Source organism: Phialemonium atrogriseum (genome assembly GCF_030411735.1).
Source record: "Phialemonium atrogriseum strain 8032-3 unplaced genomic scaffold QBC33scaffold_13, whole genome shotgun sequence".
NCBI lineage: Eukaryota > Fungi > Ascomycota > Sordariomycetes > Cephalothecales > Cephalothecaceae > Phialemonium > Phialemonium atrogriseum.
The window spans coordinates 2,267-25,919 of record NW_026848150.1 but is presented as its reverse complement, the minus strand read 5'-3'; the positions used below and the strand labels follow the sequence as shown (position 1 = coordinate 25,919).

The 23,653-nt window shown below is 55.9% G+C and overlaps 7 protein-coding genes across 7 annotated transcripts in view; 4 read left to right on the top strand and 3 right to left on the bottom strand.

Annotated features, from left to right (window-relative positions):
* Positions 1-212: 212 nt before the first annotated feature.
* Positions 213-1,632, top strand: QBC33DRAFT_538736 (uncharacterized protein). Its single transcript, XM_060427927.1, has 2 exons — positions 213-703; positions 772-1,632. Exons 1-2 carry the CDS (start codon positions 425-427, stop codon positions 1,516-1,518), a joined length of 1,026 nt encoding a protein of 341 aa, XP_060283181.1. The 5' UTR covers positions 213-424; the 3' UTR covers positions 1,519-1,632.
* On the bottom strand, positions 1,428-3,593 carry QBC33DRAFT_538734 (FAD/NAD(P)-binding domain-containing protein). The gene is made up of 3 exons (XM_060427926.1): positions 2,997-3,593; positions 2,474-2,932; positions 1,428-2,416 (listed from the first exon to the last, which is right to left on the bottom strand). Exons 1-3 carry the CDS (start codon positions 3,276-3,278, stop codon positions 1,595-1,597), a joined length of 1,563 nt encoding a protein of 520 aa, XP_060283180.1. The 5' UTR covers positions 3,279-3,593; the 3' UTR covers positions 1,428-1,594.
* Positions 3,469-6,290, top strand: QBC33DRAFT_619699 (uncharacterized protein). Its single transcript, XM_060432752.1, has 3 exons — positions 3,469-4,068; positions 4,125-4,317; positions 4,377-6,290. Exons 1-3 carry the CDS (start codon positions 3,902-3,904, stop codon positions 5,961-5,963), a joined length of 1,947 nt encoding a protein of 648 aa, XP_060283179.1. The 5' UTR covers positions 3,469-3,901; the 3' UTR covers positions 5,964-6,290.
* QBC33DRAFT_538728 (uncharacterized protein) lies at positions 6,118-10,111 on the bottom strand. Its single transcript, XM_060427925.1, has 4 exons — positions 10,052-10,111; positions 9,817-9,930; positions 9,665-9,761; positions 6,118-9,595 (listed from the first exon to the last, which is right to left on the bottom strand). Exons 2-4 carry the CDS (start codon positions 9,856-9,858, stop codon positions 6,309-6,311), a joined length of 3,426 nt encoding a protein of 1,141 aa, XP_060283178.1. The 5' UTR covers positions 9,859-9,930; positions 10,052-10,111; the 3' UTR covers positions 6,118-6,308.
* A 2,611-nt stretch (positions 10,112-12,722) lies between these two features.
* Positions 12,723-16,690, top strand: QBC33DRAFT_71465 (GPI inositol-deacylase). Its single transcript, XM_060433013.1, has 2 exons — positions 12,723-13,519; positions 13,588-16,690. The coding sequence occupies exons 1-2, from the start codon at positions 12,920-12,922 to the stop codon at positions 16,426-16,428; spliced, it is 3,441 nt and encodes a 1,146-aa protein (XP_060283177.1). The 5' UTR covers positions 12,723-12,919; the 3' UTR covers positions 16,429-16,690.
* Positions 16,691-17,847: 1,157 nt separating this feature from the next.
* Positions 17,848-19,332, bottom strand: QBC33DRAFT_515153 (chromosome segregation protein Csm1/Pcs1-domain-containing protein; the record flags this gene model as incomplete). Its single annotated transcript, XM_060426077.1, has 2 exons — positions 17,848-18,065; positions 18,180-19,332. The coding sequence occupies 2 exons, from the start codon at positions 19,330-19,332 to the stop codon at positions 17,848-17,850; spliced, it is 1,371 nt and encodes a 456-aa protein (XP_060283176.1).
* A 789-nt stretch (positions 19,333-20,121) lies between these two features.
* The window catches only part of QBC33DRAFT_578332 (cystathionine beta-lyase), a gene marked incomplete at both ends in the record, with an annotated part of 3,786 nt that continues 254 nt past the window's right edge, over positions 20,122-23,653 (top strand). Inside the window, 4 exons of the mRNA XM_060431054.1 lie at positions 20,122-20,181; positions 20,241-20,899; positions 20,958-21,458; positions 22,253-23,543. Of these exons, the coding sequence (XP_060283175.1) occupies positions 20,122-20,181; positions 20,241-20,899; positions 20,958-21,458; positions 22,253-23,543 (2,511 nt within the window). The remainder of the gene's footprint in view (positions 20,182-20,240; positions 20,900-20,957; positions 21,459-22,252; positions 23,544-23,653) is intronic.

The following is a 23,653-nucleotide window of genomic DNA, read 5'->3' as shown; positions in this document are numbered from 1 at the left end:
GTCGCCAATCTCAATCAATCAGAATGTAACTATCAGAATAGTACTTGGCGCGATGCAATGGGGATGGAAGTCGGCGCAAAACGGCTTTCCTCGGATGGCTGTCGATGTTCGTGAGAGTATCGCGTTTGAAATAATTTCGGCGCGCCAGTCAGGCGAGTAGACAACCACGGACGAATTTAAATGCCTGAGAATCAAGGCCAAAAGGCGGCGTGCGTCAATTAGAGGTGGTCTGTGCTTTTCACCCCTGTAGTCCTCCGGAGACTGAGAGCCTTCCATGAGCCCTCCACTGCTGGTTAACCTCGGGCCGCAGCAAACCGTCGTGACGATTACTCGTAGCAGCAGTTGACAACATTTCTTCGTTTTTCAATTCCTTTCGCTTTGGCCGGGCTGCGTGAACAGCAAACAAGTCAATCGCACCCTCAAAATGCTAGCCACTGCACGCCGGGTAGTCTTCGGACATACCCGTCGAGGGTTTGCAAGCCCCTCTGCCCTTCAGCGCCTGTTGTCGTCGCTTGCGATCTTGGAACAGAGAGAAGGGAAGCTCAACCTTGGGTCTCTAAGCACAATTACGGCGGCAAAGAAGCTGGGGGGCCCGGTTCATGCCTTCGTTGCCGGAAGCAACGCAAAGTCGGTTGCTGAAGAGGCTGCCAAGGTCGAGGGAGTCGAGAAGATCGTTGTGGTGCAAAATGCCGCGTATGAGAAGGTTGGCATGGCCATTGGATCCCTATGCAGCTTGGGTCATATCATGACTAACAGGCCGCTCACACATAGGGACTCGCCGAGAATTTCGCTCCATTACTAGCGGAGAACATTAAGAAAGGAGGGTATACTCATATCATTGCTGGCCACACTGCCTTTGGCAAGAACATCCTGCCTAGGTTGGCTGCAATGCTGGACTCGCAGCAAATATCGGACGTCATAGCGATCGAGGGCGAGAACACGTTCGTTAGACCGATATATGCCGGAAATGCGATCGCTACTGTCGAATCGTCCGATCCGATCAAGATCATTACCATCCGCGGAACTGCTTTCCCGGCGGCGGAGGTTGCGGGAGGCTCTGCTGCCGTGGAAGACGGCGCAGATCCCAAGGCGGAGAGCCCTACCGAGTGGGTTTCCGAAGATCTTACCAAGTCGGACCGTCCTGATCTGGCCACGGCGGGCAGGGTGGTTTCGGGCGGCAGGGGCCTGAAGTCCAAGGCGGAATTCGACCGGGTTATGTTGCCCCTTGCGGATTCTATTGGCGCTGCCGTCGGCGCCTCCCGGGCAGCTGTAGACGACGGTTTCGCAGATAACAGTCTGCAGGTTGGGCAGACCGGGAAAGTGGTCGCCCCGCAGCTATACATGGCGGTCGGAATCTCTGGGGCAATCCAGCATCTCGCGGGAATGAAGGACAGCAAAGTTATTGCGGCTATTAACAAGGACGGGGATGCGCCAATCTTCCAGGTTGCAGATGTGGGCTTGGTGGGAGACCTCTTTGAGAAGGTTCCCGAGCTGACGGAGAAGCTGAAAAGCTCATGAGAAAATAGAGTTGTTTATGGTTGTAGATTTTATGATGATATTACATGTCTGGTCGACGTCTGTTTCGAGGCTGTCTTCAGCCAGCTACTGCCAACATTTCCGCTGTACTGGTGAACTTCTCCCGTTCCTTGCCGGCGGCTAGGCCCCGCTCTCTTTCTGTCTTGTCAATCTTCTGCCACTCAGCCCACTGCACAATTCTGGCATTGTCTGGCCTGATCTCGCTCCTGACGCCTTCCCAGCCCCGAGGCATGAGTTCCTCTGTGGCCTGGTGCAAGAACGGTGCTCGAGATTCCCAGTCCTGGGCAATGGCATCCGCGGTAGCAAACGCGTCTATCATCGTAGAGGCGATGACTCCGGTCGGGCCACGTTTCACCCATCCGGCGCAGTACAGACCGGGGGAGTTACTAGTCGTCATCGCGCCGTCTATCGTCCTGACTTCCCGCCGAACACGACCGTCGTTGTTCTGGATAATGCCCCTCCGTTCGTCAAACGGAACTCCCATCTCGGAAAACCCGTCTAGGGCTACAGACTTGTAGCCTATCGAACGGAAAACAACTGATGATGGAAGCTGAATAACCTCGCCAGTACCCGATGCATAAGCGCTGTGGTCAAATGGAGACGACAACGTCGTTCTTTCGAAGGAGGTCGCGTTGACTCTTGAAGATGATGCGCCGGGACCACCCTCGAAACTCTTAGGGCTCAGACAGAAGTCTAGAGACCAGGATTTCGAGCAGCTATCAAGCGACTCCGTAGAGCCCTTGAGAATAATATCCATCAGCCTCCTGGCTGCCCGAGGCAACTTCTTAGTGTCCTCGGGAATCAAGGACGGATCCACGGGATGGAAGGCGACCTTGGGGAGCTTCATAAGCTCTCTGATTTCCTTGATGGTGAATGCAGCCTGCCTGTGTAAGTGATCCAGCCCGATACCAAGCTAAATCGGACGAGAAATACATACTTGCATTGGGCCTCGGCGTCCGACGATATGGACCCTCTTGATACGGCTGGTGGACAGAGTCTCAAGAGCATGCGCAGTGATGTCCGTTTTCTTCAGGACATCGACATTCTCGAGGAGCATCCGGGCCACATCAAGGGCGACATTCCCCTGGCCGACGATTACAGCGTCTTCGCCCCGAGTCAGGTCCGGCGCAAGGCCGGCGTATTCTGGGAGGCCATTGTACCATCCGACGAACTCTCGAGCCGAGTAGATCCCCTGCAAACTCGACTCCCCGGGGACGCCGAGTTTCTTGTCCTTGGATGCGCCGTAGGCAAAGACAATGGCGTCGTAGTTACGGAGGAGAGCGGGCAAGGGGATGTTGTTACCATCACTATGGTTGCTGGAATTCCCGATTGAGGCATTCCCAACGAAAGTGAAGTCCGCAGAACTAGCAACCTCCTCAAACTTGTCTTGACAGTTCTATCATATTGCTCAGAGGGAAAGTTCTCGGCTGGTTGATGGCGAGTAAGGAATCTGGACTTACTTTCACCTCGGGATGGTCCGGGGCAACTCCAAATCGCACCAAGCCAAAGGGGACTGGCAGCGCTTCATACATATCCACTTTGGCACCCTGGACTCTGCTCATGACCCTATACGCGGTGTAAAACCCTGCCGGGCCAGAGCCGATGACGGCCATGCGCAATGGACGGCCATTCCGCGCAGGCGTATCTGATGAATACCAACGGACGGCAGAACTTGAAGATGAACGAAGCAGAGAGCGAGCACAAGCTGCGCAAACTCCCCGGCTCGGTTGAAATAACGACATGGCCGTATCCTCCGAACGGAATCAAGACAATGGACAATATGAAACAAATATCCTGCTGTTTCTCCAGGACATCTCGTGTTCCTGTGAATGGCGGGTAGGTGCTCTCGGAGGTGAGTCGAATTTCGTCGGCGGTGTTGACCTGGCTCCGAGACCCATTGCCCCAGTGGGGCCTCCGTTCCCGCTACTAGTCGGCCGAACTGGCACCCGATAAGCAAGTCCAGGACGGGCTGTGGTTTAACGTGGAGTAAAGGCGGAGTTCTCTACGAAACAATAGTATGCTACACCCATGACGGGATGCCTCTCTGCTATTCCTACATATAGATTCGAAGCGCTGAGCCAAAACTGCTCGCGAAGTAATTGGTAATTACGTAGGCACCCAAATGAGTCTTTGGGGCTGAGACATAGATGGATGCACGGACATGCAAAAGTAACTGTTGCTGTGGTAACCCTGGGAACAACCACACCAGGAACAAACGAATAGAGGGGGACCATCCATCCCGTCTGTGGAATGCACCCTTCGTTCTTACCACCACCATAATTCTATTATACCACATTCCAGTCGGTATAGCCCTCCCCCCCACCGAACATTTCCATTCCTTCGAGGTCGACGCCCCATTGCAGACATGGTCAGCGCTCACCAGCCCTTTCTCTACGAGGCAGACAAGTATGACGACAGTCGTTTCCCTTCCACTCCATTTGATCCCAAGGCTGTAACTCGTGCCAGCCTTGAGCCCAAGCGGTCCAAACCTAGGCCCAATGGCCCGCTCATCTCGTTCAACCAACATCCCGAGTGAGTACTTCCCAGCGCGGGCCCGCCCCGTTGTCGCTCTTCACTAATGCCAGCAGCTCTCATGAGGTCCTGGGGCAACGGTCTGTGTACTGGAAGCCCATGGACAGTAAAAAATGGTGGATTAAGACCATGAGATTGGTACAGATGGTGCTGCGAATAGTCGAGCTGATCGGGGCAATTGGCGTATTGGTCATGATCATCCTCATCAAGAAGATGCCGGACTTGACGGCGTGGGTAATGAGAATCACGGTAAGTGGATGCATGTGTCAGGCTGAGGAATGCAGAGACTGATCATGTTATCTGACTAGCCTGGAGTCGCCATGATCCACTGCATTTATGGCATTTACCACCTCTCCCGAGCCGCTGGCGGACGGACTCCAGGCTCTTCGGCGGCCTATCACACATTTGCGGGCATCTCTGATCTCTGTGTCGCGCCCATCTTCGCCTACGGAATTCTGGCCATCCGGGACAATGGATCCAAGTGGGCCACCATATTGCCGAACCAGGGCGCGATGGACGTCATCATCCCGGCTGTATACTACCTCCTGATCGCAGACGGCGCACTGCATCTTCTGTCCCTGGCTATCTCGCTGTGGCTGGGCGTTATGTTCCGACGGATCCAAAACATGCCACCGGACATGAACCCGCTAGAGAGCCACCTGACAGCCCGACCGCACAAGCGCAACAAGTCCTCCATCGCCACCACGTCCACCTACACGGAGAGCGAAAAGCGCCTGTCGACCCCGCTGGAAGAGCGCCGCCGCTCCGGCACACCCTACGAGGACATATCGCGGGGCCCAAGGGTCCCCTTCATGCATACCCGCCAGGGCTCCGACACCTCCCTGCGCACGCGCGACTCCCGCGTCGACCTCCCCAGCCGCCAGTACCAGATCACGCCCGGCAACTCCCCTCGCAACTCGGCCACCTCGGCCGATCTGAAGCGCATGTCCGCGCCCCCGCCCCCGCGCTCCTCACACCGCGGCTCCTACGCCGAGATCCCGCTCGCCGGGACCAGCAGCCGCGGCTCGTCCGCGTACGGCTACGCGCAAGCGTACGCATCCCCTTCCTCCCCGACGCAGGTGGCGTCGTCGTCGTCATCGTCCCGCCCGAACAGCTCCTCCCGCCTCAGCACCGGCACCGTGGCCTCGCACCGCGCGACGCCGACGGTGCCCAAGCACCAGACCGCGCAGCCGGCCCGCGCCGCAAGGTTCACCGAGGCCTGGTACGCGTCCGACTCGCTCATCAGCCGCACGCAGCAGCGCGCCCGCGAAATGGGCCGCCCCGGCGCCGCCGTCGCCCCGAGCAGCCGGCGCGCCTACGAGGCTATCGCCCAGCCGTACGATGACAACGACTCGGACTCGGACTCGGACGCCGGGATCCGCCCCGACGAGAACGAGAGCGATCTCGGCTCCGCCGCCGGGCACCCAAACCCGCTGCGCTGCAACCCGCTCGCGCCGCCGCCGGCGTCCAGGGGCCCCGCGCTGGCCGACATCGCCCTCAACGACCGCCGCGTCAGCGGCAGTCGGGACATTGTGGACGAGAAGCCTGCCGCGGCGGCGCTGGCGTCGACGCGGTACCAGCAGCAGCAGCAGAACCTGCTGTTGAAGAAGAACCCGCAGATGGTGCCGCGCAACCGCAACAGCTCGATCCAGCCCGAGAGCGAGTTCTTCTACTCGAAGCCGTATGGCGAGCTCAAGCCCGCGACGCCGCCCGTCATGGTCGGCAGCGGGAGGCAGGTCTCGTCGGGTAACGACTATGGTGTCGGGGCTGGGGTGGGGGCCGAGGCGGGCTTCTCGTCTACCTTTGGTAAGCGGGGGGTCAGTGGGAAGATTGCGGAGGAGGGGAGAGTTGGAGAGGAGAGGAGGTATTCGAGGTATGGTGGGCTTGACGAGTAAGGGGGGATGTGGTGGGCGAGAAGATCCGTATGAGTGTGCTTAAAGGTAGGTTGGCTTGGACGATGTCATGTTGGGTCGATGGAACGGGGATAGCTTGGTGTTTCTGCTCGATTGTTTGTCTGTATGTATGGAATTTGCGGAGTTTGTAATGACAGGCTAGGGAACGGATATTATGGGATGGGAGTCAGGACAAGCAGAGATGATAGGGCAACTTGAAGCTCACTTAGTTTCAAAGCGGTGATGATGATGCTCTATGAAGACAACCGAGTGAGTGTACCTAAAGCTTTCCAAGAGAGAGATACGGAGTAACCCCCCGCGAAAGGCTACCTAGATTGATTTGAATCCTCACGACGACTTAGATTTCCCCTTGACCCATCCTGCCCAGTCCGTTTGGAGGCCCCTCCCGTCAATATCGTCGCCCTCTGACCATGCCCTCCCCTCCCACGCGCCCAGTCCACAGAGGTGGCGCATGGTCGGGCGCCCGTGAGGACAATTCCATGGCTTCTCCATCTCGCCCATGTGCCGGACGACCTTCTCCATCTGCCTGTGCGAGAGCGCCTTGCCGACCATGATGCTGCTCCTGCATGCCCTCATTGCGAACATCTTTCGCACCTTGGACGGCCGCGGCACCGTCGTAGCGCTCGATGTTGGGTTGTCGGCGAGCAGGAAAATCAGCTCCTCAAGGTCGGCGAGAGAGAAGGTCGTCTCTCGGCTGAGGGGAAGGCTGAGAAGTTGGACGCGAGAGCCCACTGGTGTATCGCCGCTGTCGTCAACCTTCACGTCAAAACCGTTGGTCTCGAGCGAGGAGATATTCTCCATTATGACCTCTTCTTCTATGGCAGTCAACTCGAGTGTTTTTGGCTGGACGAGTCTTTGTGACTGGACGACCGTGCTCGCCTGGAGCCTTTCGAAATTGTACTTTTCGTCAGAGGCATGCTGATCGATGATGAACAGTTCGTCGTCCTGGGGGGATTCACTCTCTCCACCTTCTCCGCCGTCGGCAGGTTCTTCGGCCTCGCGGACAGCGAGGATGAATCCCAAGTTGAACTGTCCTAGGATCTTCATCTTGCCAAAATCGGATTTTGAGATTTTCAGTGACAGCTTCTCTTCGGCGTCATCGGCTTCCAGGTCGTCTGACTCGTCTTCTCCCGCCACCTTGGACGAGAAGCCTGCTAGGCGGCGACTATTCCACTCCTGCATCTGTCCTCGTATCCTACTCTCGTCGACCTTCAAGCGTTGCATAAGCTGCAGTGTCGAGTCTTTCCTCCTCGAGCCTCCCTTGAGGAGTATCTGCGAGCGTTTCTGCATATCTTCTTTAGTATTTCCCGCCCCTTCGGCCGCCGCTAGTAACTCTTGAACACTCAAGCCTCCCTGAGCTTCTTGAGATTCTTGAGCTTCCTGTGACCCCTGCTCTTCCTCCACGTATTCCTCGTTGTCATCGCCACTCGCTGCCGATGGCATATCGACGTGGCCCGCGGTCTCTTCTATCGACTCGCCGTCTATATCTTCACTTCGTTCTTGTTCATGCTCGACATCAGAGTCGGCCTCCTCATCAGAGCCTGGCCGATCGATTTCATGGTTGTCTGCCGTCGCTTCTCCGTCATTGCCGTGCTGATCCTCGCTCTGGGAGACAAAAAGAGATTCTTCTTGGTCGCTTTCCTTCCCAGTCACTGGCTCGAAATGATCGACATCGGGGCTCTGGGACGAGCCTTGAGCCGCAAACATTTGAGTCAGGCGACCTCCAAATGACGGTAAAGGAGCCGAAGGTTTGACTTCTGCTTTCTTAGGCTTTGGCGTAGATGCCTCCGGTGCTGCAGAGGTCCTCAACCGCTTGGCCGCTGGCGGGCCAAGGACGCTAGTAACTGTATCGTCCCCGATCCTTATAGTTGCAACCTGCGGCACCGGACGTCTCGGCGACCTTGTTGCTGGCGTGGGATTGGGCCGCGATTGCGTTGGGGGAGGGATTGCAGGTATAGGAGACTCATGGCGCTCGTCATCAGGGCTTTCTCTAGTCGTATCGGGGCCATCGATTGTGGGCTTGCCAGCTAAGCCGCACTGCGAGCCGGGCTGCGCGCTATAGCTCCCGAGGATCGCCGCGTTCCTCTTAGGTATGTCCGTTTCATCCTCCTCGCCGACGCCACTGTCTTCCGGGCCACTTGCAGTCGAGTCGTCGTCCTTGTCTAACTGGGAAATGACTCGCTCCTTTCCCTTGGCCCCATCGCTATCCATAACACCATCTAGGGTTCGGCCTGCAGGCCTTGTGACCTCCCGCACATTTGTCTTCCTCTCGACCCAGCGAGTAATGAGACTGGACCCCCTAGTGGCCCGAGATATCGACCTGGGGGAGTCGGACGTCCCCTTCCGCCCTTTTGCCTTGAACTGTCTCCCACCGCCGTTCTCGTCGTCCGAATCTATACCCTCCTCTTCATCCTCTTCGCCGTCTTCACCTTCTTCCTCCCTCTCCTCCCCTCGGGCCCCCTCCTCTTCCTCGTCACCATCGTCTTCGCTATTGTCAGGACGATCTGCTCCCGAGTTCGCATCATTTGGTATAGAAGGGGAGGAGTATGCAGTGCTCCCGCGCTTTATACTTTCTTTGCGAGAAACTGGTGTCTCCGAGCGGGGGACAGCCAGCTTCTTGAAGGGCGTTTGCTTATTTGTAGACAGCTGGCCCACAGGAACGGTGACATCCTGCTTTTCAAACAACTCGATCAACGACTCCTTTAAATTATCCAGCATCTGCCCTTGGTCGTGCAATAAGATGGTCCGCTTGTCAGGGCTGACATTGACATCGTAGAGATGTGTGTCAAGCTGGATGTCGGCGAAAATGAAGGGTGATTGTGATACGTTGTATGACCTGTAAACCTCATTGAAGACCTTTGCAAACTGCGGGAGTCCGCATGGCCGGCCATTGACATAAAACATCTGACGATCCGGCGTCTGCCTCCCTTCTCCGTGGGCCGGACGGGAAACATGGCCTCGGACGAGTATCTCCTTTGTGTTTTCATCGTCCTGCAGGCTCTGTTTTTGAAGTAGGGTAGTGGTAGGGGTCAAGTCCAGTTTCAACTCCAGGGTAATCAAAGCATTCATCGTCTTGACTCCAAAGACGTTGATGATGTTATCCCGGGTGGTAAGGTTGCCCTTGGTCGAGAACAACACCATGCGTTTGCCCTTGGTAGGCTGCTGGGAGACGGAGAATTTGACGCCGGTCAGAACACAGGCGTACTGGTTTAGCAAGTTGACAACCTTGCCCCATTCTCGTTTGATGTTCCGCTCGAGCTCGCGACGCCGGACGGGGAGGTTATGGAACAAGTTCTCGACGAAGACGGTGGTGCCCCTCTGGCCCGAGACAACACTTGTGCTCGTGAGTTTGCCAAAGGACTCAAACTGAAGTTTATTTGCTTTAGGGGCTTCCTCCTGCGTGCATGTCACGACCGAGAAATTCGACAGAGCGCAAAGAGAGGAAAGGGCTTCACCGCGGAAACCGAAAGTCTGCAAGGTCGTGAGATCGGCATACGTCGACAGCTTGGAGGTGTAATGCTTGAGGGCCAGGGTCTCGTAATTCTGCTGAGAGATGCCTGAGCCATTGTCCTGGACTTCGATCGAGTCCAGGCCCTGATTTTTGAAACGCACTTCTTTTCAGACGAATCTTGTTAGCGTTCGGTGGTTCCGGCTCTGTGGTTGAATACGAGTATCCGTCATACCAATACTTGTCGCGCCAGCATCAATGCTGTTTTCGACCAATTCTTTGGCAACGGAGCACAAGTCGACGATGACTTGGCCCGACTGGATTTGGTGAATCTATCGGGATTGTCAGAGCCTCTGACCATTTGATTTGTATTGATTGGAGACCTACTGTAGCGGCTTCTATGGCCTTTATCGTGACATTTGCTGCCATGGTCGGGGGCGCCTTGCATCAGGCTATCTTGTGCCCCCGCAGGTGTAACCGTTCGAGCTGGAGAAAACTAGGCTTGTTTGTATACCGTGTTATCCACTTGTTCCTACGTGATTTACACTAAATCACGGTCGAAACCAATGTATATTCTTGGGTGCAAGGCTGACTAGTAGCCTTGCGATAGGTAATTACCTACCTCTACGTAGGAGACGCGATGAGCCGACGCGTCGTGCCAGGTTGGCAGCTGGCACTCGCCTGCCCCGCGCCCTTCTGGGCCGTTTCGATCTGTACTCCAAAATCCGCACATGCTTAGTATGGTGGACCCGCCTTAGCTAAGGTACCTAGTTAATCCGTACGGCCGACGACGGATCAGGTTCCCGCCATCCACCCCGCCATCCACCGGGCCCATCTCTTATCATTACTATCCGAACCTACTGTATCTAACTAGCTAACCAAGTGCTAACCTTACAAGTGGTGGAAGAAAAAGTCGTGCACGAGTTACCCTGTTTACTAATATGTTAAAAGTATATACGAACTATTTCTAGTGGGTTTCTCCCCAGAGAGTTATTAAGGGGCGACCTAGAGAAGTTAGTAAGCTGGGTAACTTTTGTGAGGTTTCTGTTTCCACCACTTGCCTTACCACCTCTACCTCTGATCTGAAGGTAAATACCTGGTGCAAATATGATCAGCGTGCGGATGCCGAGCATGACCAACAATTTCTCTCCAAGAATTAAACCTACTGGCAGGTCATGCGGACTAAACAAGCTCTAACCCTGCTTGGGCCGTTTCGAAGAGCATGACGATATTATGATCTACAGATTCGGTGGCGTTGGCCGGCCGGCTTCTCTCTTTTCTTCCATCTTTCTCTTTTGGCACTTTTTCCGTTACCCGGCCGTTCAGCCAAGTTCCGTCCCGGACCCCGTTTGTCTCAGTCAGTTTCAGTCTGATAGGTGCTGACTACATCTACCTACATAGCAGGTAGGTCCCCTCTCTCAGCTTTGCATCGGATCTTCCCTGATGCGATCTGTTGTGCGACGCGCCTCCGCATTGCGCGAGGTACCTGTTATGCACGAACAGCTTGTAAGCTAAAACGAAACAGCACGGGCTTCGGGCTGCCCGTTTGCGGGTAGATTGGCAGAGCCGCAGACTACTTTTACTGCGGAAGTCATACGGTACGGATTACATCCGCAAATACGAGCCAACCTAGTGATAATGCGGCCAATAACTGACGGGTTAAGCGCAAACCCCCACGGACAGCTGACAGGCAGACATATATACTTGCCAAATGCCAAATCCTGCAGCCCAAGCCCACCTTGCCCACACCTTGCAGAGAGGTGGGGACCAGCCCTCCAATCTAGTGCGTATCAATGATGTGAGAGAGTTACTTTGCTTAGGTCATGGCAGGAGAAGTAAATGCTCGGGATTGCTTGTAATCGAGCACCTGGAAGTATTCGGGGTCGGATACTGCAGCTTATCTCTTGAGTTCGGATTTCCCGGAAAGGTGTTCGACAAGAAGACGGGAAACCCCTTCTGCCGCCAACACAGCAGCCGCTGTTCGGATGGATGAAAGTTGAAACAGCGGCATGAGTGATGACGTTATTATCCCCGTCCCTGCAAAATGGCGGACGCACGAACCATGAGCGATAAAAGGTACCAAGTTGTCAGCCAATCAGAACACAGATATATGGCGCGTTGAACCACCTGCGATCTAGGATACATTGGTAGGTATTGTACCTACAAACAGGAGAAATTTAGTAGAAGCTTTCGAAGTTTTCTCACGAGGTGCCATCCATGCCACCATTGACCCTAACCAGCAGAGCCAATAAGTGCCGCATATTCAGTAGGTGCATCAATTCAAGTTAGGCGCTCTCGATTCGAAGCTGGAAAACAGCCGAAGGAACCGGAAAATGTGGTTGCTTGAGAGATGATAACAGAGCCCACTGACGGTGCTCAGAGTATAGAGTACCTACATACCTTACCGTGCTTACTTACCTAACCTGCTGAAGATTATCCACTTTTCTCTGCACCTGCAGGACATACCTCTTTAAATCAAGTGAATAACATAGAATTTTATCGTTGCCCTTGGGAACGACAAACTTTGGACAAGACCCCAGTCTACAAAAGAGAAGGTTGGCCGACGTCAATCTCGAGCGCTGCATGTGAGAAAGATACTTGAAGCTCCTCCTATGTCATATATTTTTCTAGATGTAGGTTGCCGCCAACGATTGTATGTGCCGTCTTTTCAAAGTAGGTTGTGCCAGATAACTAAATTACCAGGTACTTACTGGGCAGCAGAGCAGTGGGTAGTGTGCATGCCGCCCAAGTACTACACTCTTCCAGGTTAGCATCAGTCGAGGTTGGAAATGGCCAGGACTAGGCCCTTTTTTAATTTTTACTCTTCACAGTACCTCGACCTCGACCTAGCCATCAATCTTATGCGTATGCTCTTCAGAATCCGATTCTCCCAGTGTTTCTCGTTCTTCAACACCTACGATAAAGCAAAATAAAAATCCGGTGGTCGATCTTAATAGGCGCTGACAGATCCGCTTTGGCATTCGTTGATAAGAACCTAAGATCTGTTGTGCACAGATAGCAAACGTGGGTTGTGCTCTGGTGGAAACAAATGCACCACCGGAAGGCTGGATTTGGTTGGATTTGACCCACTAACATGCTGGCGTTTTCACCGGCCCACTCCGATCACTAAACGCCATTTGCCAAATCAAACTTGCAACTAGGCCTGCTTGGGGAGTGCTACCAGATGTGCTTGTTCCCAGAGGTGCAGGACTAGCGGTTCTTATTTGACCGAACCTCGCCAATTTCTCTAACCTTCGTGGAGTGCCATTCCCAGCCAAGCAGCAAGATTTACAAAACATTGCATCCCATCGTTTCTGGGGAGGAGAAAGCTTGGCCACGCCCAGATCCTTTGCTTGACCCCCCCCCTCCCCCAAGATCCCATCGCACATCAGCCATTGATGTTTTTACCGGCGCCCCATTCGCCCATTTCACTCGCTTGAACGATTTCGGAACGAGCATCGTGCCACATCCACGGCAGACGGTCCCTGGAATGAGGAGGCGCTCGTCGGGATCCTCAGAAGACGGTGATCATTCTCCTGTCGAGGCTCCTCATGTCACTCCGAACCACCCAGAAGAGAGCTCGGTGGCGCCTAGCCAGAGCCCCAAGAAGCTAGACCATCGCGCAAGTCCCGACAACTCCAGGCCATCATCTGCGAGGAGTCGCCGGTCCGGCAACTTCAATTGGAAGCCCGCGCAAGCTCGGAATGGATCGATAGACAAGCTGCCCCTGCCATCCAGCACGCAGCCCTCGTCATCATCGCTCCTTGATACCGGAGCCGCTCCGGCGGGCGAGCAATCCGACAACATGGAGAAGATGTCCGACTCGAGATTTCCGGCCCGTCGCCCGGCCTCGCGCAATCCCTGGGCCATCTCAATACTGACCCTGCTTGGCTCCGCTGCGGGGATTGCGGTCCTGGTGGTTATTTTGCACTCTCTCGTCACGCGACAGGTCGACCCGAAAGGGTGCCGCATGTCTTACATGCGCCCTTCATACGCCCGACTCGACGAGTTTGACACCGAGCACACCCGATTTGCGAGCAAATACTCTCTTTATCTGTATCGCGAACAGGGCGTGGACGACGATACTAAAGTGTGTATTCCTCCTACTTCCTCCCAACCACACCCCTCCTCCCTGCTGACCTACGTTCCCTTCTTCAGCTCCGAGGAATACCGGTCCTTTTCGTTCCCGGAAACGCGGGAAGCTACAAGCAGGTTCGGCCAATTGCCTCGGAAGCTGCAAACTACTTCCACGATGTCTTGCGACACAACCAGCATACCATCACGTCGGGTGTTCGCGGTTTGGATTTCTTTACTGTTGACTTCAACGAGGACATCACGGCATTTCATGGCCAGACCATGTTAGACCAAGCCGAGTATCTGAACGAGGCGATACGATACATACTCTCTCTATATCTGGATCCTCGCATGTCCGAGCGAAGTCCCGATCTTCCCGACCCGACGTCTGTCATTATAGTTGGACATTCGATGGGCGGCATAGTTGCGCGAACCATGCTCATCATGCCCAATTACCAGTCCAACTCGATAAATACAATTGTCACCATGTCGGCCCCCCATGCACGGCCGCCTGTCTCTTTCGATGGCCAGATTGTCAAGATATACAGCGATATCAACGAGTACTGGAGGCATGCGTACTCACAGCAATGGGCCAACAATAACCCCCTTTGGCACGTCACGCTGGTCTCCATCGCCGGCGGCGGGCTGGACACCGTGGTTCCATCGGATTACGCAAGCCTCGAGTCCCTGGTTCCAGATACGCATGGCTTTACCGTCTTCACTTCCACCATCCCCACCGTCTGGACAAGCATGGATCACCAGGCTATCCTGTGGTGTGATCAGTTCCGCAAGGTCATCGCGCGTGCTCTGTATGACGTTGTAGACGTCAACAGAGCCACGCAGACAAAACCGCGAGCCGAGCGGATGAGGGTCTTCAAAAAGTGGTTCCTCACCGGAATGGAGAGTATTGCAGAGAAGACTCTGCCCCTCACAGAACCGACTACCCTTCTCACTCTAGAGGACAATTCGGACTCGATCATTGCCCAGGGGGAGCGACTCGTGCTGAGGAAGCTAGGCACCGCGGGGAAACCGCGTGCCCACCTCCTTCCCATTCCCCCACCGGGCTCGCCGGAGGGCAAGCGCTTCACCCTGCTGACGGACCAGCAATTGGACAGCCCTGGCGACAACGGAAAGCTGGAAGTACTATTTTGCAGCGTGTTTCCTCTTCAGCCGGGTCAAACTTCAGTCCTCTTCTCCATGAACATGGATCTGTCAGGGGAGAGCACTGGGTCAACGCGCCTCGCATGTAAAAATGCAGCCTCAGATGTCGTCACGCTTCCCGCGTCGACTCGGTCCACGCGTCATCCCTTTTTCCTTGACGACGAACGACAACTGCCGCCATTTTCATACCTGCAGTATGACATCGAAGACATCTCTGACCACCAATTTGTTGCTGTCATTGACAAGGCGGGATCAGTTATGCCCGGATTCGTGATTGCCGAGTTCAGCGACCACTCCCAGTCTCATCGAACCCGCCAGATCAGCCTTGGTCGACTTTTTGCATTCGGCATGAAGCTTCGATTGCCTGCAAAGCGCCCCATGGTCACCGAGGTTAAGGTGCCTTCCCTCCAGTCGAGCCTGCTGGCGTATAACTTGGAGATCAGTAACCAGGCATGTGGCGATGGCACGGAGCTCTTTACACCGTTGGTTAGGCAGTTCCTTTCTGAGCCATACGAATCCAAGTTCTTCGTCAATGCGAGGCAAGCAGCCGTCAGCCTCCACGGAGTGGCACCGTACGTACCCCCTCCGCTGAAGAGGAGGGCGGATGAGGGAGGACTGAGCTTTCAGTTTTGGACGGACCCCACCTGCAACTCCAGCATCCAGGTGCAGCTCTCGGTCGACATTCTGGGAAGCCTGGGAAAGCTCTACATGCGCTATCGGACCGTCTTTGCCGCCTTCCCCCTCTTTGTCGTGGCTCTCGTGTTGCGCAAGCAATTCCGCGTCTACGACAGCACCGGGATATTCATATCTTTCTCGGAGGGGCTGGATTCCTGCCTGCGGCAATCTATCCCCCTAATGTTGCTATCCTTGACCGTATTGTCTTTGTCAACAGGCAGCTCTGCGTCTGCGCCAGGGGCCAGTTTCTGGCACTGGAGAAACAGCACCGCGCCGGCAGTCGACTTCCACCAGAACGACCTTCTCGTCGGGACCCAGGATCCGTTCTTTTTTTTCATGGTCCCGCTGATTGGTCTCGTTTGTGTCGGAACATGCACAGTCCTCAACTATGTCGCACTGGCACTCACCCACGTCCTCGGAATCGGCCTCAACCTGCTAAGCTTCCGGCCGGGATGGGTCCGCCATGACGACAAGCGTAGAGGGCCGTCTCCGGGGTTCATGTCATCGTCCCCCCGCCGTCGGATGTTTACTACAGCCGTTCTGCTGTTCCTCGTCTCGACCTTTATCCCGTACCAATTTGCGTACTTGGTGGCGTGCCTGGTCCAACTCGCGACAACGATCCGCGCCCAGCGAATTGCTTCGGAACTGCGGTCGAATGCGAACTACAACTTCTATAATTATTGCCACTCGATCCTGATCCTCATGCTCTGGGTCTTGCCGATAAACCTCCCCATATTGGTGGTCTGGATTCACAACCTCGCCGTACACTGGCTCACTCCCTTCTCGTCCCACCACAACGTTCTCTCCATCATGCCGTTCATTGTCTTGGTGGAGACTCTGACCACCGGAAAGATGGTGCCGAGGGTCACAAGTCGACTGAGGCACCTGACGAATGTCCTATTCTTTGGCATCGCTCTGTATGCCTCGATCTACGGCGTTTCGTATGCGTACATGCTGCACTACCTCGTTAACCTGGCGGCGGCATGGCTCGTGATCGTTCATTCGACCTTGGACTCTTGGTCTCTGTCGGGACTGACAGCATTATACGAGGGGAACGCTGACGACCGCAAACGAGGGAAGGAGCCCTGATTCTTGTCGCAACCTTGGCCCCTTTGGAAACGCGCAACGAGGAGGATGTCACCGCCCGCCCACCTATTCCCCCCGGCAGCCGCGGTTTGAAAATACTCGACATCACGGCCGAGCCAAATACCGAACCATACCTTTTTGATACCCTTTTTCTTTCCGTAGCCACGCGGTTCCCTTTGGCCCCCTCTTTGGCATTCTTATATTGTACATATTGGCCTCGTTAGACTGGTTTCGTTCGTCACTGCCCTGCGGACAAACCTGGCCCTCTGACATAATTCCCCTTTAGATGGTCTCATTTTGGGCGATGGCTGGCCACCAGGGCCCGTAATCGCCGTGGAACCCACGAGAAACTAGACGGAGCCGGCTATTTGCCCCCACCCACCTTTGTCGCCGGCATCTTCTATTCTCATCATCGGTATATTGCATTGCATTCCCGGAGTGGTGTTTCTTTTTTTCGGCTGTTCCCAACTGCGCGGTGTCGTTGGCAGTAGTCGACTTGTACATACGCGGGCTTCGGCTCGCGTTATTCATTTCATTTCATTCTTAAACCGTTCTACTTTGTACAATGGGCAAACATAGAGCTCGGCAAGGCATTGCTCAGGGGGAGGAGGGGTGGGGGGCATCCTGTGGCTTGGATAGTTGTCCGCCTTGCAGCTCTTGTTCTTGTTGCAAGACGTCGCTATAACTTTTCTTGGGATGTCGTGGGAGGTTTTACTTATCCCTTCCATTTTGCGGGCTCGAATTGGCCTGTTCACGACATAATGTCTATATCTTAACCTACAACACTGGCAAATATTTAAGGCCAGCTCCTGAGAGTCCACGGCTTCGTACCGATAGGATAGCTGGTTCCACCTTGTATTCTATCTAATTGGTAGAACTCCTCTTTGTCACATGAAGTTTGGCTTGATCACGTCGCTCTCAGCTATACACTAGATCGTTGCTTAGGAAGGGAGGGCTACTTGGGCAGTGGCGGGGGATGAGAGAATATTGCCGTTATGGCTAAAGCTCTGTATAAGGTGTAGGGGTGGAGGGCATCGTGTAGATAAAGCTGAAGAGGACTTGTGTCCTCATATAATACAGAAACTGCTTTACCTCGTTCAAAATCAGAGAACTGGAGCAGCAGGGCTGGTGCAAACGAGGCAGAGATAAGGCTAACAGATCACGAATACCAAGGTTTACGTTAGAAAAAAGACCATATGCCTTCAGAGCTCCTCGTCTAGCCCATCATCACGCGGATAACAAAACTTGCACAACGCAGACTCCAAAGCTAGAAAACAACGCTCCCATATATCGTCAACCAACAACCCTAGGCATCGTTTCCCAGCCACTAGAAGACCATGGTTGCAATGCAACAGAACCCCCACGCCATGAAAACCTGAAAACCTAAACCCCGCCTCATCTCATCCCTTCCCTTCCCTTCCCTCACTCGTCAGGACGCTCAGAAAGCGACTTGATGACGCGGGCGTAGAACTTTGCCGCGTGCGCGCGGGGGAAGGTGATCTCCTCTACCAGGTAGTTGGGCAGCAGCTGGACGAGCTCTCTGTCCCTGCCGGGGTCGAGCTGCGGCATATACAGGTACTGGGCCTCGTCGTAGTTCTCCGCCGCCGCGTCGCTACCGACGGCGAGCTTGAAGTGCAGTGCTGTGGGAGGCCGGGGTCAGCAGGCCTCTCAAGTCAAATCTTGAATATACTCCGTTTGAATACTCTTGAATCAGGGGATAAGATAAAAGAAAATAGAAGGTCAGATGTACTCACTCCCGTTACGTCCCGTCTGGATGCAATCAAACACGTCCTCGCCGCCCTCCTTCTTGACGGCCCTCACGATCAGGCCGGTGAGGTCGCCATACAGATCCCCCTTCATCTGCATCTGGGTGGCCTGATGGATCGCCTCGTTGGGCCGGACGCCATTTCCGGCCTTGATGGCGCTGCCCGGGGTCCTGGCGGCGGCAGTTGCTTCCGCCGTCCTCGACGCAGCCAGCTTCATGGAGAGTGACTTGATCTCGGTCTTGGATTCCGAGAGGGAACCCGTGAGCTCCGTGACTTTCGTCTGCAGGCTGTCGACTCGCGACTCGCTCGTCTCCAGCTGGCTCTTGAACTTTTGGCCCTCCTTCGCCAGTTCCTTCTGGGCCGCGAGCTCGGCCTTCAGGCTGGCGATGAGCTGGTTCGCCGTGGAAGCCCTCTCCTCCGACTGCTTCTTGAGCCTGTCGAAGTTGCGCTCCGCCTCCCTGACGGCCACGTCTCTCAGATCCCGGTACCTCGCCTCCAAGGTCTCGTACTTCTTGGTCAGCTCGCCCAGGCGACGCCTCAGCGTCGGGTCGCCGGCGTCGAACGAGGGCAACCCAGAGGCAGGCCGGCGCGTCGCGCTGAAGGGCACGTGGCTGGACGGGCGAGAGCTAAGGGGAACATCCGGAGAATCGTGCATGGGTAGGTCCTCGACTTGCTCGCTCTCCTCGAGATCCAGATCCATGGATGAAAGCTCTGCTTCCGGGTCCGGTTGCTGGGTCTCAGGGATCTCGACCTCCTCCCTCTCCGGCGCTGCCTTTTTCCGCCCTCTTTTGGCAACCGGCCTCGCGGGCTCGGCGTCCTCCTCGGCCAATTCCTCCTGGGCCGCCTTCTTCGGCCGGCCGCGTGCTGCCTTCGCTCTGACGGCCTCGCCAGCCGGTGGGGTTTCTCGAGCAGCGTCGTCCTCGGGAGCGGCGTCTTTGCTAGCGGCGGCGCCATTGCGCCCTTTTGCTGGAGCCTTGGGTTGCCGGTTGCTCGACTTCTCGGTGAGCGCAGCCCGGTCTTCGGACTGTTCGATGGCAGCTGCGAGACGTCCGCTTGTGCGACGTGCCGATGTCTTCTGGGCGGGCTTGGTCACCTTGTTCGCCGCAGCAGGGCGACCACGCGCCTTTTTGGTGGCGGGCATTGCGTCGCTTGGTTGTCGCGAGGTATGCTTGGGTCCCAATAGGACGTCCAACCCGTCTTCGGACTCTGAATCCACCAACCCCAGCAAGTTCGATTGTATCTTTGGCATCGGAAGAACGGGGGGAAGCGCTAGTTGTAGTTTGTGTGGCTGCTCAATTGAGGTTAATGGTTGAGACAGAATAGGTCTGCCTTTGCTGATATAATGCGCGATGCGAATATTGCGTCGTTGCGCCGGGCTGCAATTCCGATCGGGCGCAACGAAGGTTGGAGGTGGGGTGTGGACGAATTCCCGTTTATGGAAACAATGTAAACAAACGGGGGGACGCGGGTTGGTCGCGGTTCTGCCTCAGGTGCGAAACACGTGACTTGTGTACCTTGCTTTTCGACACCGTGCCGAAGATCCATGAACTACGAAACTCTGAACCACGAAACATGCAGTAATATCCGATACCTGAGGGAGTGCATGGTGGCATGTGTTGCATGTTCAAATGTTTGAGCAATTCGAGTGAGCCAGTTCGAGGCCTGTTATTGAATACAGTAGCACAGAGAAACGAGTATCCGTACATACAAACAAATTGGAACCCCTACGTAAATTCCGCCACCGTGCCTTTGTGATTGGCCAGCGCCATGGGCAGAGAGGTAATTGCCCAACTGTGCTCCCTCTAAAGTCAATGCTCTCTTCACCGTCTCCAGCACATGCAACCGCCAAATTCGCAACCCACAACCAGACTCGAAAACCAGCTTCAACCACTACTATCAAGGTCTTGACTGACCTGGAAGTCGACTAAAGATGGTTGAACGGAAGCGTGTGTTTGACTATGCCATGGACCTAGTCATGTTGGCTGGCGTCGTCAGTCTATCCTTTCCCACCTGCAGCCTGCCCTCCCAACTGCTAACATCGTTGTCTAGGCCGCAACAACCTACATGTTTGTCCGAAACTACCTTACCCCCTATATCAACACGCTTGTCGACCCGGACAGAGAGAAGCACGAGCAGGCAAGGATAAAAGCTCGGGCGAATCTTCAGCGGCTACGGAGGACGCCAAATACGAAAGAGCTTGAGGGCGGAGAAGGCGAAGATCATACGGATAGTTCGCGACACGGGCCACGGGTCGAGGACTTGGTTCTGAATGAATATGAGAATCTTGTTGCCCTCGAGGTTGTCGCGCCGGAAGATATTCCGGTCGGGTTCGACGACATTGGTGGCTTGGAAGACATCATCGAAGAGCTCAAGGAGTCTGTCATCTACCCCCTGACGATGCCACATCTCTATTCCCATGCTGCGGGACTCTTAGCGGCGCCGTCGGGGGTATTGCTCTACGGACCACCAGGGTGCGGAAAGACGATGCTTGCCAAAGCCGTTGCTCACGAGAGTGGCGCCTCCTTTATCAACCTCCATATTTCAACCCTTACCGAGAAGTGGTACGGAGACTCGAACAAGCTCGTCCGCGCAGTATTCTCCCTGGCTTTCAAACTCCAGCCAGCTATTATCTTCATCGACGAAATCGACGCAGTACTAGGCACTCGGCGAAGCGGGGAGCATGAAGCGAGCGGGATGGTTAAAGCGGAGTGAGTTCTCTCCTGCGCTGCTAATCTGTGGCAACAAGCCGATTTCTAATTCTCATAGGTTCATGACCCTCTGGGACGGGCTGACATCCACGAATGCGTCAGGCATCCCGGCAAGGATAGTCGTGCTCGGTGCCACGAATAGGATCAACGATATCGACGAAGCGATATTGAGGAGGATGCCGAAGAAGTTTCCGGTGCCGTTACCTGGAAAGGAGCAACGCCGGCGGATCCTGCAACTTGTCCTTGGAGACACAAAGTCCGACCCGGAGCACTTCAACTTGGACTATGTGGCCAAGATCACGGCCGGAATGTCGGGAAGCGATATCAAGGAGGCTTGCCGAGATGCTGCCATGCTTCCTATGAGAGAGTACATCCGGAGTCACCGTGCGTCAGGCGCCGCCATGTCGAGTGTCAACCCCGAAGAGGTCCGGGGCTTACGGACAGAAGACTTCTTCTCCCGCAAGGGTGGTGCTCAGACACTTTCACAAGACCGGCCCGCGAGATCGAAGCGATCCACCGGTGGCTACGAGGATGTGGAAGAGGAGCAGGTTGTCACGGAGTCCCTTGACTAGGCGTACGGCTTCTTCCGGTGGTTCGAGGGTTGCTTCGTTCATCTAAGAATGTGCCTGGTTAGGTACCTAATCTGCATAAAGGGGTGGGTCGAGGAACTGGCGTTTAAGATATGGTCCCCATGGTACCGCCGCTTAAACTGGGGGAACTGGGGTTACCGGGATGGCTTCCATGTTAGTGTAGATATTTGGTCGCGTGTTCACTTCGGATACACGCAGCAGAGAGGCGCTGGGGCTTTAGCCGCGGGATCATCCTATGCACATAGATTTGTCGTCGTGCTTTACTACCCGCACTCATCATCGGCAATTGTACCATATCAAGTTGCCTTTGCGCAACACGGCATTCCCTCCATACATACCTCGCAATCGTATCGAGCGCCCCCAGGTAAGCATTGGGCGGTGAGTGTCTTTTACGGTCAGCCGCGCTCCGACTGGCCACACTTAGCACGTCATTTTTTTTCCATACCCCACAAATGCTATCGTACTAGTAGCCTCCGTCAATCGGATCAAAGAAGACTTCGGTCTTCTGCTCATGCTGGCTGCTGCAAGGGACCAGCCATAGATAACCATCCTCATGACAACCCTTCTCTAAACCTTCACCTCCACATTTCCCTGCTTCTTTCCGCCATTGACACTACTATTCTATACTCAAAGATTCAATTGAGTCCTAACCCATAAGCCAAGTATTGATTCCCTCGTCAGTCAAACTCTTGCGAGGTTCCGTCTTTCGGTGGCGGACCTTCATCCGCCCCACCCGGCCCCTCAGTTCTGTGCGCTTCAACAGTGGTGTTGAGTCACAGCGAACCGCGATGGCCGCCCCAAACGGCAGCGCAGGCGGTGTTGGCGGCGTCGCAGCGGCCAAGTCTACTAACAAAGCCCTATCCCGGGTCGATGCCGACGGCCACGATCTGCCGCCGTCGCCGGCGCCATCCAGCCCCCGCAACGGGCGGCGGCGATATGCGCTCGCCACCGAGCTCGTCTACACCGAGAGCAAGGACCAGTACGGCGCCTCGAGCGTGCCCATCTACCAGTCTGCGACGTTCAAGCAGACGTCGTCCAATGGCGGGAACGAGTACGACTACACCCGGTCCGGGAACCCGACCCGGACGCACCTCGAGCGGCACCTCGCGAAGATCATGAACGCCGGCCGGTCCCTCGCCGTCGGCTCCGGAATGGGGGCGCTGGATGTCATCACCCGCCTCCTGAGGCCCGGCGATGAGGTCGTCACGGGCGACGACCTATACGGGGGCACCAACCGGCTGCTCACGTACCTCGCCACCAACCAGGGCGTCATCGTGCGCCATGTCGACACGACGAACATCGATCGCGTCAAGGAGGTCTTGACGGACAAGACGGCCATGGTCCTCCTGGAGACGCCGACCAACCCGCTGATCAAGATTGTGGACATCCCGACCATCGCGAGGGCGTCCCACGAGGCGAACGAGAAGGCCCTGGTCGTCGTGGACAACACCATGCTCTCGCCCATGCTGTCCAACCCGCTGGACCTCGGCGCCGACATCGTCTACGAGTCCGGGACCAAGTACCTCTCCGGCCACCACGACATCATGGCCGGCGTGATCGCATGCAACGACGCCCAGCTCGGGGACAAGATGTACTTCACCATCAACAGCACGGGCTGCGGCCTGTCGCCCAACGACTCCTTCCTCCTCCTGCGCGGGGTCAAGACGCTGGCCATCCGCATGGAGAAGCAGCAGGCCAACGCGCAGCGCATCGCCGAGTTCCTCGAGTCGCACGGCTTCCGGGTCCGGTACCCGGGCCTCAAGTCGCACCCGCAGTACGACCTCCACTGGTCCATGGCCCGCGGCGCCGGCGCCGTGCTCTCCTTCGAGACGGGCGACACGGCGCTGTCGGAGCGCATCGTCGAGGCCGCCCGCCTGTGGGGCATCAGCGTCAGCTTCGGCTGCGTCAACAGCCTCATCAGCATGCCGTGCCGCATGAGCCACGCCAGCATCGACGCGAAGACGAGGCAGGAGAGGCAGATGCCCGAGGACATCATCCGCCTGTGCGTCGGCATCGAGGATGTGAATGATTTGATTGATGATCTGTCGCGCGCAGTAAGTCATCCGGACCCCCGCCCCGCGGGGGCGGGGGCGGGCGCGCGGGCGGGGCGGGGGGGGGGGGGGGCGGGGGGGGGGGGCCGGGGGGGGGGGGGGCGGGGGCGGGT

What these genes read in the sequence shown, in the direction of transcription:
- QBC33DRAFT_71465 (XM_060433013.1), top strand. Translation starts at nt 12,920, where the DNA reads ATGAGGAGGCGCTCGTCGGGATCCTCAGAAGACGGTGATCATTCTCCT. An exon ending in GCGTGGACGACGATACTAAA is followed by an intron (nt 13,520 to 13,587) that starts GTGTGTATTCCT and finishes TCCCTTCTTCAG; the next exon opens with CTCCGAGGAATACCGGTCCT.
- QBC33DRAFT_538734 (XM_060427926.1), bottom strand. Translation starts at nt 3,278, where the DNA reads ATGTCGTTATTTCAACCGAGCCGGGGAGTTTGCGCAGCTTGTGCTCGC. An exon ending in CGGACCATCCCGAGGTGAAA is followed by an intron (nt 2,933 to 2,996) that starts GTAAGTCCAGAT and finishes GCAATATGATAG; the next exon opens with AACTGTCAAGACAAGTTTGA. An exon ending in GACGCCGAGGCCCAATGCAA is followed by an intron (nt 2,417 to 2,473) that starts GTATGTATTTCT and finishes TTACACAGGCAG; the next exon opens with GCTGCATTCACCATCAAGGA.
- QBC33DRAFT_619699 (XM_060432752.1), top strand. Translation starts at nt 3,902, where the DNA reads ATGGTCAGCGCTCACCAGCCCTTTCTCTACGAGGCAGACAAGTATGAC. An exon ending in TCGTTCAACCAACATCCCGA is followed by an intron (nt 4,069 to 4,124) that starts GTGAGTACTTCC and finishes TAATGCCAGCAG; the next exon opens with CTCTCATGAGGTCCTGGGGC. An exon ending in CGTGGGTAATGAGAATCACG is followed by an intron (nt 4,318 to 4,376) that starts GTAAGTGGATGC and finishes TTATCTGACTAG; the next exon opens with CCTGGAGTCGCCATGATCCA.
- QBC33DRAFT_538736 (XM_060427927.1), top strand. Translation starts at nt 425, where the DNA reads ATGCTAGCCACTGCACGCCGGGTAGTCTTCGGACATACCCGTCGAGGG. An exon ending in AAAATGCCGCGTATGAGAAG is followed by an intron (nt 704 to 771) that starts GTTGGCATGGCC and finishes GCTCACACATAG; the next exon opens with GGACTCGCCGAGAATTTCGC.
- QBC33DRAFT_538728 (XM_060427925.1), bottom strand. Translation starts at nt 9,858, where the DNA reads ATGGCAGCAAATGTCACGATAAAGGCCATAGAAGCCGCTACA. An exon ending in AGGCCATAGAAGCCGCTACA is followed by an intron (nt 9,762 to 9,816) that starts GTAGGTCTCCAA and finishes CAATCCCGATAG; the next exon opens with ATTCACCAAATCCAGTCGGG. An exon ending in TGCTGGCGCGACAAGTATTG is followed by an intron (nt 9,596 to 9,664) that starts GTATGACGGATA and finishes TCGTCTGAAAAG; the next exon opens with AAGTGCGTTTCAAAAATCAG.